This window comes from Macrotis lagotis, chromosome 3 (assembly GCF_037893015.1).
Source record: "Macrotis lagotis isolate mMagLag1 chromosome 3, bilby.v1.9.chrom.fasta, whole genome shotgun sequence".
Taxonomy (NCBI): domain Eukaryota; kingdom Metazoa; phylum Chordata; class Mammalia; order Peramelemorphia; family Peramelidae; genus Macrotis; species Macrotis lagotis.
Window position 1 is genome coordinate 172,553,507 of NC_133660.1, and position 14,884 is coordinate 172,568,390.

At 34.4% G+C, this 14,884-nt stretch overlaps 1 protein-coding gene across 2 annotated transcripts in view; it reads right to left on the bottom strand.

The window, feature by feature from the left end:
- GRXCR1 (glutaredoxin and cysteine rich domain containing 1) overlaps nucleotides 1–14,884 on the bottom strand; it is a 131,172-nt gene that overhangs the window by 3,781 nt on the left and 112,507 nt on the right. For both annotated transcript variants that reach the window (XM_074229522.1, XM_074229521.1), the window contains one exon: nucleotides 2,715–2,780. In XM_074229522.1, the coding sequence (XP_074085623.1) occupies nucleotides 2,715–2,780 (66 nt within the window). The remainder of the gene's footprint in view (nucleotides 1–2,714; nucleotides 2,781–14,884) is intronic.

A 14,884-nucleotide genomic window follows, 5' to 3' on the forward strand; every position in this document is an offset into this window, starting at 1 on the left:
TCACAGATAAAAAAACAGCAAGGGACCTTCATGTTCACCTAATCCAACTACATAATTTTAGAGATGAAGAAACTGAGGTAGAATTGGAGTGACTTGCACAGTCAAGCAGGTAGCTGGGAAGGGATCTGAATTCATATTTTATAACTTCATGTCCACCAGTTTTGTCACTATAGTCTTTGAATCCCAGCCCTCCTATTCCTACCAGGGTCACCATGACAAGCCATTTACCCTCCATGGACCACAATTAATTCATCTGTAAAATGAGGGGGTTGGACTGGGTGAATTCTATGGCATTCTTCAGCTCAGTATCCTATTCTCCTGTGAATATTTATTAAGCATTTATTCTTTGTAGAACATTGTATAGATTCTGGAGAATTCAAGAAGTCTAGCACAGACCATCCCAGTACTAATGCCTTTTAAATAAATTTTAAGTAATTCAATGCAGACATAGAGTATAAGGAGTGAGTGCTACAAGTAATGCTATGACATGCCATCCTGATATCTAAGTATCTAGAGGTGTTAAAATGCATCTCCTGAGAATCTTTTAAAAATTCTGCTACAGGAGCATCACATTTGAATCTGTGGAGCCACCAGACACATATGGCCAGGTTTGATCTGCCAAAATACCCTTATTTCTAAAATAAAGTTCAGCATCAGACTGCTCTCTCTCTCTCTCTCTCTCTCTCTCTCTCTCTCTCTCTCTCTGACTTTATCTCAGTCTAAGGGTCAAGTATTTAACTCTGTTGAACAAAACATTCTGTACTATGAAAAAAAAAGGTCATGAAGTGACCTGCTTTTTAGGAAGTTCAAAGAAATCAGACTTGGATGTACCACAAGGAGTGTAATATAGTCATGAATAATCTGATCCCCCATGGAACATATATGGAAGGAATAAAATGAAAGGTTTGTCTTTCATTGACCAACCAAAGGAATGTCTTCCCAGTTTTATAGGAAGAGAAAAGAAAAACCAGCCCCAACCTTATAAGAGAACTGCTTGGTTTTCTACATACTAGTTCTGCTTCCCCTCTGAACTTGGAACCAGCTCCCCTGAAGATGAGAACAATTGGTAGGACTAGGGAGATATAGCACCATTCCATAATAGTAGCTTACCTCACTTTTTTTTTAGATTTTTTGCAAGGCAAAGTGGCTTGCCCAAGGCCTCATAGCTAGGTAATTATTAAGTGTCTGAGGCCGGATTTGAACTCAGGTACTCCTGACTCCAGGATTAGTGCTCTATCCACTGCACAACATAGCCGCCCCTACATCACTTTTCTTTATGGGTCTCAAAGGAATAAGCAGAAGTTGGGTCTTTTACAAGATAATGTGTCCTGTCTTGCAAACTATTCAGCAAGCAATTAGGAAACATACAAGATATTGTCCTAGGTTCTGAGCAAACAAAACCAAACTGAAATAGTCCATATCTTCATTTGTGTGTTGTGTGAATGTATTTGCATTTTATTCAGACATATAAGCACATATACATGTATATATGTATAATATATGTATATGTATATATTAACACACACAATATATACACATGAAGTTATTTGTCCTTCATTCTAGAAGATGACCATGACCTCAGATGCTATAACTTGCAAATGAATTGTATTTAAGTGAGGGAAGGCTGGTAAAGTTACCAGCTTCACCCACTCCTCCTGAGCCATCTGGGTTCGGGGCATGGTATATATCAACATGAAAGGAGATAGCCCTAGAGGCTGTGGGAGACCTTGGTCTTTTTAAGCTTAAGTTCTTTCCCAAGTTTCAGTTTATTTGAGGCAATACTCACTCAGTAGATAAGTCTATGTAAGAAATAAGGTAAAAAATGATCCCTTTTTCCATAGTCAGGGAGAAAAAATCAGTCCTGGACAGGGAAGACTCAGAGTTTCTGACCAAAACAGAAATAATTGCTATTTAAATACTCTGGGACATCAGAGCCCAAGTGATGACCAAATGAGACTCGGACCAAATGAGACTCGGATTGGGACCTATTGCTGGCCAATCAGTGAAAGTGAGAGCCAGAGTGATTGGAGTTTAAGACATGATCCTTAAAAAGTGAACCAGATTGCAAATCCCAAGGTATCTTGCAAGTTTTCAGTGATGAAAGTGCCGTTCCTTTGGGCAGTGCACATCCAGGTAAAGGTATCATACCCTATATGGACAGAGGACAGAGGAGGGAGAAAAAGGAAGGAAGGAGGGAGAGGAGAAGGGAGTAGAGAAGAAAGGAAGGATCAAATCTGCATTGCCCAAATGGAACTGGTCAATTGGATCCCCAATGGGGAAACTCCTATTAGTTACAGGCTGTTGTTTGTCCTTCATTCAGGAAGAGCATCAAGACATAGGTAAGATGTATTCATGACTTACAGAAGAATTGGATACATGTATATACATATATATACATATATATATGTATATACATATATATATATATATTCATGTTTCTGTATATAAACACATATTTTTGATATAGATATAATTCCTCCCCCATTATAAATTCAATTGAACAAATATTAATGGAGCTCCTATTATGTGTATGATTGTATATTAAGAATGGGAATAAAAAGAAAAAAGAAAATTAAAACAACAATAACAAGGGGCAATACCTTGCCTAAGGAACTTACAGTCTAGTAGGGAATACAATGTGATTTAAGAAGGGAGGCAATTAGAATATCTTTATACTGTCATTTATAAAAATAATTTTTTAAAATTACAATTACCTCAATTTTAGTTAAGAGATCTTGTAGTTCACCTGACTCATTCATTGACAAAATTTTCTCAGCACCCTATAAACATGAAGAAAAAAGAAAACCCACATTGTTAGTATTTTGGAATGTAAAATGCAAGCCTGTGAAATCAAACACTTCTTCTCAAAGTGTGGAAGAGGTGTTTGTGTGACCACTCTCAAAAACATTGGTAATTCAATACCTAGGAAGGGAGAAAAAGAACTGAAATTATTTTGTAATTAGATCATGACAGTTTATCAAATAAAATCATCAATTAAGAAGTTCAGTAAAGAACACATCTGCTTTCTATGATGACTTTATGTGTTCACTGAGTTCCCATTACTCAAAAGTCATCATATAAGGTTGAGAAAGAAAAAACTAAAAATAGCGTCAGTCCTCATGGAATCTATGAGCTAGATAGGATCAAAAGATACAAGTATAAAATCTAATAATACAAAGCGGCAAGCACAAAGCAGTCAATGAACTATAAACTTGTTTGTATAGAATTGGTCATGACCCTATTGGAATGTATATTATGTATTTTCTTATATGCAAACATTTTTATTTCCCATAATAGAGTAGTAGTTTCATTCAGGAAGGCAGGACTTCCATAGTATACAGTGATTCCTTAATAAATGCTTGTTGATTTATAGATTAATTGGTTGTTAGATAATAGTCACCTAGTAAATGCTAAATGAATTTTATCTAAAAGAATATCTCTAGCCAGGGAAGAGAGAAAGAAAGCTTTGTGAAATAGGTGGGATTTAAGCTGGACTATAAAGAATGGGTAGTATTTTGATGTTTTGGTAGAATGATTTATAACCAAGTGATACCTTGATTTCTTTTCACTTCAGTATATCCTAGCTACTTCATGGCTCCTTAATCACCAGAGAGAACTGTTGAGTTAATATGTCAGGAATGCAATGAATGGATATGCAATGTTGTAGCCAATGTATAGAAGAAGAAGCAAGCTATTAAAAATGTTGATGGTGCAGGTGGAATTTGATTCTAACATACCTAATGTTTGAAGTAATGAAGTTAAGATTGAAGGTAATGAAAATACCATGACACAACATTTAAGAGGCAAAAACTCACTAATGACTGATAATATTTTAGTTCAACTACATTCTATTTCTTTTAAGAGTTAGAAAAATTGAAATAGGAAAACCTCTGGGGATCTGGGCAGCCTGAACTAAGGCAGTAATGAAAGAATGTGACTCATTTCTCTGCTGGGGAAGAAAGATGCTGAAATGACTACAAATAAAATGAATGCACCAAAGAACCCATAAACTTTTCCTTTTCTTTCCTTCAGCTTCACACTGAACCTGAATTGGATTTATTCATTTAATCAATATTTATTAAACACTTTCTATAGAGCTTGACCCTTTGTATGGCATGGCATAGGATATATAAAGATAAATAAAACATGTCTCCTGCCCTCAAGGAGTTTATAAGCTAACTGGGAAATTAGAAGTGCACAGATACGCATAATTAGTGTAAAAACAGAATCTTAAAACACATTCACATAGAGGTACCCATTCCCCCTCAGTAAGGATGTCACAGAGAGTTTGGTTTTACAGTTCTCTATCTCAATCATGCACTTTTCTAATATAGTTTTTTTTTAATTTCCTCTGCTCATAAGTATACATGTAACTTCAATGAGAGCAAATATTTTTCTGTATCATGGTTTTCCTAATTCTTACTCACCAAATATAAGTTAGATGAAACTTATCAAAATTTTGTATTTTTACTATTGATATAGCATGATAATCTTGCACATAAAAGAACATTTAATGCTTGTCAAGTGTCCAAGACTTGTCGGACTCTAAGCTGACAAGATCTCATCCCAGCCTTCACTTTCAGCACCACTTAGAGAACAAAGATTCCTAGATGTCAAACTGCAGCAGCTACCAGCCTGGATAATGAAGCATGATTTTTCCCCTAGTGGAATTATCAAAGTTTTTCATAGAGGTTATGATTCATATTTTAATAAGTACATTGATGTGAAGAAAGGTGGGATTGGTGGTGTTTCTATGGTACTTGATGCTTACATCCTGCTCAATTATTGTGCAGCTTACAAGGAACACAGACCTAAATACCACTGAAAATTCAAGACATTTCAGATGATGAATTTTATCCCTAAGTTTAAGAGAATTTTGCAATTTTAACTCTTGTTGGTGAACTATGGCCAAATAACCAACTTTAAAGGATATATTTAAGCCTGAAAAAAAATCACTTAAGGGTTGGTGAGGAAGACTTCATGAAAGAAGTAGCATTTAAACTGGTTCTTAAAGACTGGAAAAGTTACTAGGCATAGATTTGCACTTTTGGAGAAGAATCACAGAATCAAAAGTTGGATAGAAAATCAGCAATCATTCAGACAGCCCAAGCGATACTTGAAAGGAATCACTACTATAATATACTCAGAATATAAAATGCTTTCTTACTTGAAGCCTCTACTTGAAGACCTCCAAGCGTGCTCCTCCTCTTGAGGTAACCCATTCACTTTTTGAATAATTGATTTTAAAAAATATTTCTTCAGGTAAACCTAAATTTTTTTCTTTGCAACTCCTTTACAAGAAGCCTAAATTATCCTAGCTACAATTTCTGCCCAAGGTTCCTAGTTCTGTCCTCCTTAGAATTAGCTTATCAAATTCCAATCCCTCTTCAACATAATAAGAGAATCTAGTATAATAAAATAACTTTATTGTGCCTATAATGTGCTAAACACTGGTAATAAAAGGACAAAATGAAAAAAATCTATCTCCAAGGAATTAACGTATCACTAGTGGGGATAAAGTTGGGGAGAGATGGGAAACAAATGCTTTTATATATAATTTGAAGAGGAATTAGAGAGCACTTAATACCAAAGGAATTAGAATGGCTTCCAGTTGGAAATGACATATGAACTGAATCTTGAAGGAAAATGGTAATTCAATGTGGAACTGAGAAGGAAGTGTCTTCCTTGGATGGAAGACTTGAAAATATATAGTGGCTAGAAATGGAGTACCAGTATGTACAAATAGATTAGCTTGGCTAGAATTTAGAGTACATGAGTCAAAGACAACATTCTTGTACTTTTTGAGTTTTTCTTCTCTATATTAGACATCAACAGTTATATCGTCAACCATCCTGATCACTATTCTGCATATACTATAGCTTATCATTTTCCTAACTAAAATGTGGTGCCTACAACTGAACACAAAATTTAATAAATGACAACAGAGCGAAGCACAATGAATTTTCCTACTCTCCTTGTTCTAGATCTATGCTTCTCTTAATGAAGTCTCAAATTTCATTCCATCATCTTTGAATGGGGGAACGGATTAAGGGAAAAGAATTACATTTAACTTCTGAAGGATTTTCACTTGAATTGATTTCCAATCAAATTTCTCCAATCTTATCTTTGTTCAGTTAATATTTTTCAGCCCATATGTAGGACTTTCACTTGGCTCTATTAAACATTATCATTATTCTAATCAGTGGTAATCTTTGTTTGACTTTGTCAAAGAACTTTCCAGAAAGATGTCCCTGTATCATCTGCAAAGTTGACAAAGGCATTGATAAAAATTACAAAATATCTAGAACAGATCTGTTTTTACAAAGGTTAAACTTATAAAAAGTTAATATCATGGTCTTTTTTTCCATCAGTTGAATAGGTCATATTTAATTTCTTGCAATTTTATGCAATGTCTTCATCTCATCATTATTCTTTCCTCTAATTTGATCTTGATTTTCCACTTGTACCTCATTTATAGCCTCACAGAGCACAAATTGGTTCTAATATGATGCCACACAAGTGATTCATCATTCATTTCCTGCATATTCACATAAATAGTTAATTTTGTGATATGTCTCAGTGCTTGCTAAGTATAGTGACTTTCAATTCTCAAAGTATAGTGAAATTTCTAAGTAGTCCAATAAGACTGACATTTTTCATTTCTTAAACCTGAACCATGGTTTCCAATATATTTTTCTCCTTCCTTTCCTATACTTATCTTCAAACTGAAATCACTGAGAAAACAAAGAGATACTGACTTGGTTTATAGGGATTTGATAATTTCTTAGAAAAATTACTTTACCCTGTCATTTTCTGTAGCAGATGTTGATGCATAAGTTGCAATTAACTTCTTTGTGCCCTTTTTGTTGTTGTTCAATATGAGTACCACAAGACAAGATGAGTCAATGTCTTTAGAAATTATCATTTTTATTGCCTTTGAGCATAGAATGAAACCAACTCAACTAACTCCTTTGTTAGTCTCCAAAAAATAACCTCTAAGCCATCCTGCCTTTTTACAACTTTCCTGAGTTTTCTGATTCAGTTTTTGATGAGACTGTTAATAATGACTTAGTTCAACTCTTCCACTAATATGCAAATTATTGAATGTGAGGCAAAGATTTCTTGTTCAGAGTCCATGATAAAGTCAATTAATTATAGATATTCCACAAAAAAATGTGCTTCTTAGAACTTTCTGCATCCTTTTCTCATTCTTTGCCACTTCCATTGAAGAATATTTTCAAATTTGCATTATTTTCTATGTTGGTTAAATAATTCATCACCTAGTGACCAACATATTTGGCTAGACATATTTCCCTAGACTGGTCCCTGTTTAGCAGATATTGTTAGAGATATTTTAACCTGAGAGACTCTTTCAGAATTTACATTGGCTCCACTGGTATATCCTTTGAGACCCTAGGTCTTTACTGCTTGCTTCATAAATTTATAATATGTGAACACAAATTTGAGAATTTTCTCACCATTTTTTACTCCCAATATGATTTTAATCCTTATTTTCCAGATACATGCACACATGTGGAAGGCAATACATAAGCATATTCACTTAGACAGACAGACTCCATCTACTCCCTCTTTGAATTTTACTCTGCTACTCATTCAATTAGATAGTAATTCAATTAGATAGTAATCTAATGGAGATTTTATCCATTCACCTCATGGTTTTCCCATGCTATTCAAATAGATGTAAACAACAGAATATTTCCTTTATGGTTGTGGAGGCCATCATCATCTGTTTAGTTTACCAGGTTTACAATCTTAACTTTATTCTCAACTTCTTACTCATCCCACTTATTCAGTTAGTTGTCAAATCTTTTTGGTTTTATCATAACAATGTCTCTTGCCAGTCTCTAGTCAGTCACTACACTAATTCAGACCTTTTACATTCCTCACTAGACCATTGCAATTACCTCCATTTGATCTTTCTTCTTCAAATTTTCTCTCCAATTCATTACACACACAGTTAATTATGTTGTTTTTCTAAAACAAATGACCATTTAACTCATCTAGTCAATAAAATCTAAAGCTTCCCTACTTCTATAAGGAAAAAATTTTAAAAAATTCTCTTTTTGTCTTTTAAAGCCCTTCACAACCTGACCCCAACCTACCTTTTCAGCCTTATTATATGTTAACTCTTCTTCCCAAAGTCTACAGACTAGCCAAACAATTCTTGTTATTCCTCAGATATAATAATCCATCTTCTATCTCCAGACCTTTGTATTTATTGTCCACGGTGATTGGAAGTATCTTCCTTCACTTCTCCACCTTATTTCCTTCAAAACTTGGCTCAAACACCATCTTTTTTTTTTTTTTAGGTTTTTGCAAGGCAAATGGGGTTAAGTGGCTTGCCCAAGGCCACATAGCTAGGTAATTATTAAGTGTCTGAGACCGGATTTGAATCCAGATACTTCTGACTCCAAGGCCGGTTTATCCACTGCGCCACCTAGCCGCCCCTCAAACACCATCTTCTACAGATCAATGCTTACATATTAGATACTTGATAAATACTTGTTATCTGATTGACTTATGCTCCACCAGACTCTTCCATCAGGAACTGCAAATAAACTTGTATTTTTTAAATATATTTATATGTATGTTCATATTTTGATCAACAGAAATCAAGCTTCTCAAAGGCAGGAGCTGTTAAATTTTTCTCTTTTTATTACAATATCTAACAAATGGTAGGCATTTTAAAAGTGTTTGTCAACTGATAAACTGATACAATCTCCAGGATTGCATCTAAATGGGGTATAAGTACACATATGAACTTTTCACATATACAAAGCTATGTATGTATGGACATGTAGATACAAACATGTACACATGTACAAATATTTACATAAGTGTGTCCATTGTTATATTTTAGCATAAGCATTCCTTCATGTATTTATGGCATATTTTATTAAGTAATCTTTCTTGGTCAAAATAATATGTTAGCCAGATGTCATTGATGCAATCCTTAGATTGTGTTATATTCAACATCAAAACATTTTAATTAAGGATGCCAGCTTCCAAAATCAACGAATAATTTGAGGGAGGACTACTTTTTTACATTTTTAAGAGTAGTTGACAAAACTTTTCAAAGCAAAAATTATAAAAGCAGTCACAGCCAAATGTGATGATCTGCAATTGTTGAAAGGTATTATACAGTTAGAGTTTCTCAATTATTCATCAAAAAAATCAGCAGTTTTTTTAAAAGTATCCTTTTTAAGAACTGTTTATTTCATGTAGCAGATAAATTTCATTACATAAAATATAGGATTTGTGGGGTCATTGGGGAGAGGAGTTTCCTATGGTCCTATGATTTCACTAGTGCCACAAATTCCCACTGAGGAAATATCCTCAACTTAAATAGGTCTAGCACTCCTCTAAAAATTTGCAGTCAGAAAGTTGCCAAGAGTACCTGGGGGGTGGGGTGTGAGGGGGCATGCAAATAGGTGGCAGAGTGGATAGAGCATCGCCCCTGGCGTCAGGAGGACATGAATTCAAATTTAGCTTCAGACATTTAATAATTACCTAGCTGTTGACCTTGGGCAAGTCACTTAGCCCCACTGACTTAAGAAAAAAAAAGAGCACCCAGAGGTTAAGCACGTGCTTGCCCACAGTACCAATAGCAGTATATGTTAGAGGTAAGTCTTCTTTACCCCAAGGCCAACCCTCTACCATTAAACCATAATACCTCCCCTTTGGCATTTATAAAATGTTACTATTTTATAGTAATAGTTTTTGAACTTTTGTCTTTACCATGTTCCAAGTAAACTGTATCAATGATAATTATTTTGATTACTTAAAAAATGAGGGAAATTATTTGAAAAAAATGTTTCAGATTAAACTACCTCAATTTTGGCATAATGCATTTTAAATCCATAAATATTAAAATTATCACAGGCAACCAGGCATCAGAAGATTTAAGTCTCTGCAGAAGATCCATTCTCAAAAAGTTGTATGTAAATCAAGATTTTGTAAATCAAATCATGTTCCCTATTTCATTTCTATTATAATTTCAGAGGTACATTCTCATAAAAAAAATCTTTCAAAACCAAGAACTAAGACAAATCACACTTAAATATGACAGCCTGGAAGTGTGAAAAGAATGCTAGATTTGGAGTAAGTGAAACTGTTTAGCTAAGATCCTTAGAACAAGGGTAATCTTAGGTAAGTCACTTAACCAGTCAGGGGTTCCAGTTTCTCAAGTATAAAATAAGGGTCTTGAAAATGATGACTTCTGAGGTCAAAAATTACACTACATGACTTCTAAGGACTTCTTATAATTCTAAAGATCTGATCCTAATAATATCCATAATAGCTTATCTTCCCTTTGAGTCACTGCTTTCCATTTTCTATAGAGGGAATAAAATTTATCTTGAAGCCTAATGGATCAGTCTTCCACCCTTCATGGTTGCCCTCAGGCGTGGGCAAAATGATCATAAATAAATAACCAAACACTGTATCTTAACAGAGATGAACTGAACCTTCCTGTAAAGTCACAGAATCAAGATTTGGGAGAGAAGAAAACTAGTCCAACACATTCCTAGAATGCCCTCTACTGTGTTCTCAGCAAATGATCATCCATTCTTCTTAATTTTCAGTGACAGGTAATCCACTACCTCCAAAGATAGTTCATATCATTTTCAAGTAGTTATTTCCCTTGATTCTCATCCTCCCCCTTAAACTGAGGTGAAATTTATCTCTGGGCAACTTTTATCCATTGTTTCTAGTTCTACTTTCTGAGACTAAGCAAAAAAAAAAAGTTGATTCATCCTCTAGATCAGTGTTCTCCAAAGTAGGGCTTTGACCCAACAGTTCATAACATGGTTGAGGTTCACAATTAACATTCTGAATTTGGCATCTCAGTGTATTTCTGGCAGTGTTCTATTTGGACAGTGAAAGCCCTGGTTCTTCCCTCTCTCTAGACCTTTGTTTAAGGACTGTATTAAGAATGGGGATAGAAATACTTTGAATTAAAAATTATACTAAAGGTCGAGAGGAAAGAAGCAGAGGGACACAAACTAGACACATCAGGATTCATGAATGGGATTGGCAACAGTAGGGATGTTTGATACTGAAGTGGTTGGGGAGGCAGGCTTGCAGCTGGGGTAGATGTAGGTTGAGAAATGAGACTAGATCCTGGAGACAAGAGACCAACTAGTTCCAGTATTTTCAGGTTTGGGTGGAAGCAACTATTAAAGTTTGAGATGATAGAAGGGGAGACCAAAAACATAGAAAAGGAGACTACACGTGGTTTACAATAAGGTCATCTTGATTCTTCTCTTCCTCCTCACTTTCCTCCAAGTGCTAGGCAAGTATTTGATGGTACTAATAGATAAAGACTGAGCAAAAAGGGAAGAGGAAAGAAAGAGAAACTAAAGACAGGGTGTGTGGACTCAGCAGATTGGTGGGACATAGATATCAACAAATATTTTATCTTATGTGCTGGATAATGTGTCAGAGATAGACAAAAATGAAAGTCTTACAATCTAGCTGGAGGAAACAATATACTACATACATACATACATACTAAGCACACACACATATGTATATAAAAGTAGATTTTGGAGGAAGGCACCAACTTTAAGACAGAAGGTGACACTTCTACTTAGGCTAAATAAGGAAAAAAAAGAGGTTTAAGGAGTGCATGCACATATTATTTTTCCTGAAGAGTTCCCTGACCAAAACAAGTTTGGAGAACTCTGTTCCAGTTAAGAGACCTTCAAATTCTTGAAAACAGCTATACAATCCCCTTAAATCTTTTCTTCTCCAGGCCAAATATTCAAATTACTTCAACCAATCCCCACATAACATCATCTCTTATTCTCTTACTGCCCTCTAGATGTCCTTTCTAAAATCTTGTGATCATATCACTCTGCTCTGGTCAGATCCCATTTGCGATATTATGACCAATCCTTAACATCACTGCATATCAAGACCCCAAACCCCTTCTTCCACTCAAACTACACACCTCCTGCATTCTGTACTTGTGAAATTGATTTTTTTTAAACCCAAATGTAAGGCTTTCACATTGATTACTTAATCTTACATTACTAAATTTAGCCTATTGTTTTGATTTGTCAAGACTTTTACAAATTCTGAGTTATTGTCCAACATGTTAGGCATCCCCAATTTGTGTCACCTGCAAATCAAACATGCCTTGTATACCTTCATGCACTTCATAACGTCTATATATTCATTCAAGGTTGAACGAGCCAAAGCCTATGATCTCTGCCTTCATTAAAGATGCAGTCTCACATATTTATTAACTGTGTGACTTTGGACAAGTCACTTAACCCCATTGCCTTGCAAAACAAAAAAAAAAGTTGAATAATGTGATTCAAAAGTCTGATCTCTGAGGTAAAGAAATTGAGGAATATGAAGTATATATACAGAATCAGTTCCTAATTAACCTGCAAAATGAATTTAAATGCCTAAAGGAATTCATTAAAATGTCTAAAATTGTAATAGTACTCATTTATATGACATTTTCAGGTTTACAAAGTCCTTATCTCATCCCAGTATTGTAAGGTAAGATGCTTTACTATTCCTTTTACAAGCAAGAAAACTGAGACTCAAGGAGAGTGAATTTTCCCAGAGTCATATGGCTAGTAAGACTCAAGGCAGGACACAATCCACCTCTTATTACTCAAGGCTTGAGTTTTTTCTGACAGTGTACTACTGCTGATGCATGCAGTTAGTTTTCATATTGGTTTTATATATAAGTATTGGGCCTTCGTGTATGGGATATAATTACTGTAAGGTGCATTTTTGAATGGACCAGAGGCTTACAAATGTCCCAGAGAATTCAGGAAAGTGCTCAGGACTCATGTGGCAGGACCATGGCTATCAACAAAGCCTAGTGTTCGATGTATGGCATTGTAATATGCATAACTTGTAAAGAGAATCAAGAAGCATGCCACCAAAATCAGTTACTGCTGTGCCAGCTTCTTTTTTTTAAATGAAATTTGAATCATTTTTTAAAAATTTTGCTTATGCAGAAATGGTGATTTTAAAACATGTAACACAAATAAAGAATTCCTTAAGAAGAGTAAATTAAATTAACAGAGAAGCTTTTAATACATAATTCAAATTTCTTTTTTTAAGAATAAACTTAAAAATTCACATTAAATATGACATTTAAATTTAAATTTAGGGTTAGCAAGGTATTTTATGTGCATTATCTTCCAACAACCTCTTGGAAATTATGAAGTTATGATCACCCCCATTTTATTGATGAAATATGGCACTTAGAGATTATTAAATGGCTTTAATAGATTCACATTCCAAATGGCTATGATGAGAATTGTGAGAGTTGAACCCACATATTCCTGGTTTCAAGTACAGCTATCTATTCAGTAGCCATACCTCATTTACAGTAATATATAAATTCAAGATAGAAATTGTTTTTTTGTTTAATGTAATTTTTGTTCCTTTTTTTGTTCTACTATAAGAAGCCTTATGGGATTACAATATAATTATCAGGTGACTCCCAATTGTCAACATATGACAATGCCACAAGGTGTTAGGGAATTTGTGTTCAAATCTTCCTTTTGAAACATACTGGATATATGAACATGGATAAGTCACTTAACATTTTAGTCTCTTTAAACAATCCTCCAATCCAGTTGACAGTCTCTTTGGGAATTGGTAGTTTCTTCATAAGGAGCTTCCCACACTGGTTGAATAAATGAATGAATTAATGACTTGATGATTTAATTAATGAGAACAGAATAGCAAAAATTACCCAAAGATATGAGTTCTGGTGCACAGTTACTACTGTCTACAACCTTCATTAATCTTCAAGCTTACTCAGAGTTGCACAATAGTAAGTGGTAAAGTTAACTTAAATCTAGAAGTAAGGCATTTAGAGAAACTATGAAGCTTTTTATGTTATGGAACAACAAAGAAACTGAATATTAAATATTTAAAATTTAGATTATATTCAGTTTCCTATTAAGTTTTTGGATCTGATCAAATCCTTGTGGTCAAAGTCAGAAAGAAACTAGGATATTTGTCCTATGTCAACTCATTGTCAATCTCTTATAATCTCTCTTGTGCTTTAAAGGATTATATGGTACAGTAGATGCAGGATCTTGGGTCAGGAAGACCCAAGGTCAGATATGACCTCTGATACTTCCTAGCTGTATCACCCTGGACAAGTCACTAAATTATATTTGCTTCAGTTCTACATCTCTATTTCTTTGCTAAGAAAATCTCAAATGTAGTAATGAAGAATTGGACACAACTAAAACAAAAGAATGATATCCCTTAGCCCATATGAGGCCAGAAGGAGTCAGAGGACAGAAACAAAGAGAGTAATCTAGTTAGAAAAATAAGAGATAAGCCCACCCTTTGTTTCACCCTTTCTATGGAAAAATCAGTCCTTGGATGTATTCCTTTATTCATTAAAGGAGAGAAAGCTGCACACTCCTCATAGAGTAACTTCTGATGGAATAAATACATGCTATTTTAAGTCAAACTATGCTTTATTATGTTATGGGCACAAATAGTGGGTGGAAAACATGAGAGACAGAAAATTATTCAGGAATTTTATAAAATTAAAAACTTCCCTGTCAAAACTGAGGGGAGGGAGATAAAAAGAGAGGACATAAGTTAATGCATTAAGTAGACAAAAGTTCAAAGACATTTTTTTCTGAAAAATATATTTGAAATTTTCTTTTTGAAAACCATCTGTACATTGTAATTAAGTTATTACAGTAAAGTCTATGATTTCAGTTCCCACACAAAATAAATAAATAAATGTCCTTGTTTCTGGTTTCTAGATATACTGACAGCCTTGAATAATATGAGCTAATTATCTTAACACTGCACTGGATTGAATCAAATAAGAAATAACTAACCATTGAGGGGGAGTTGA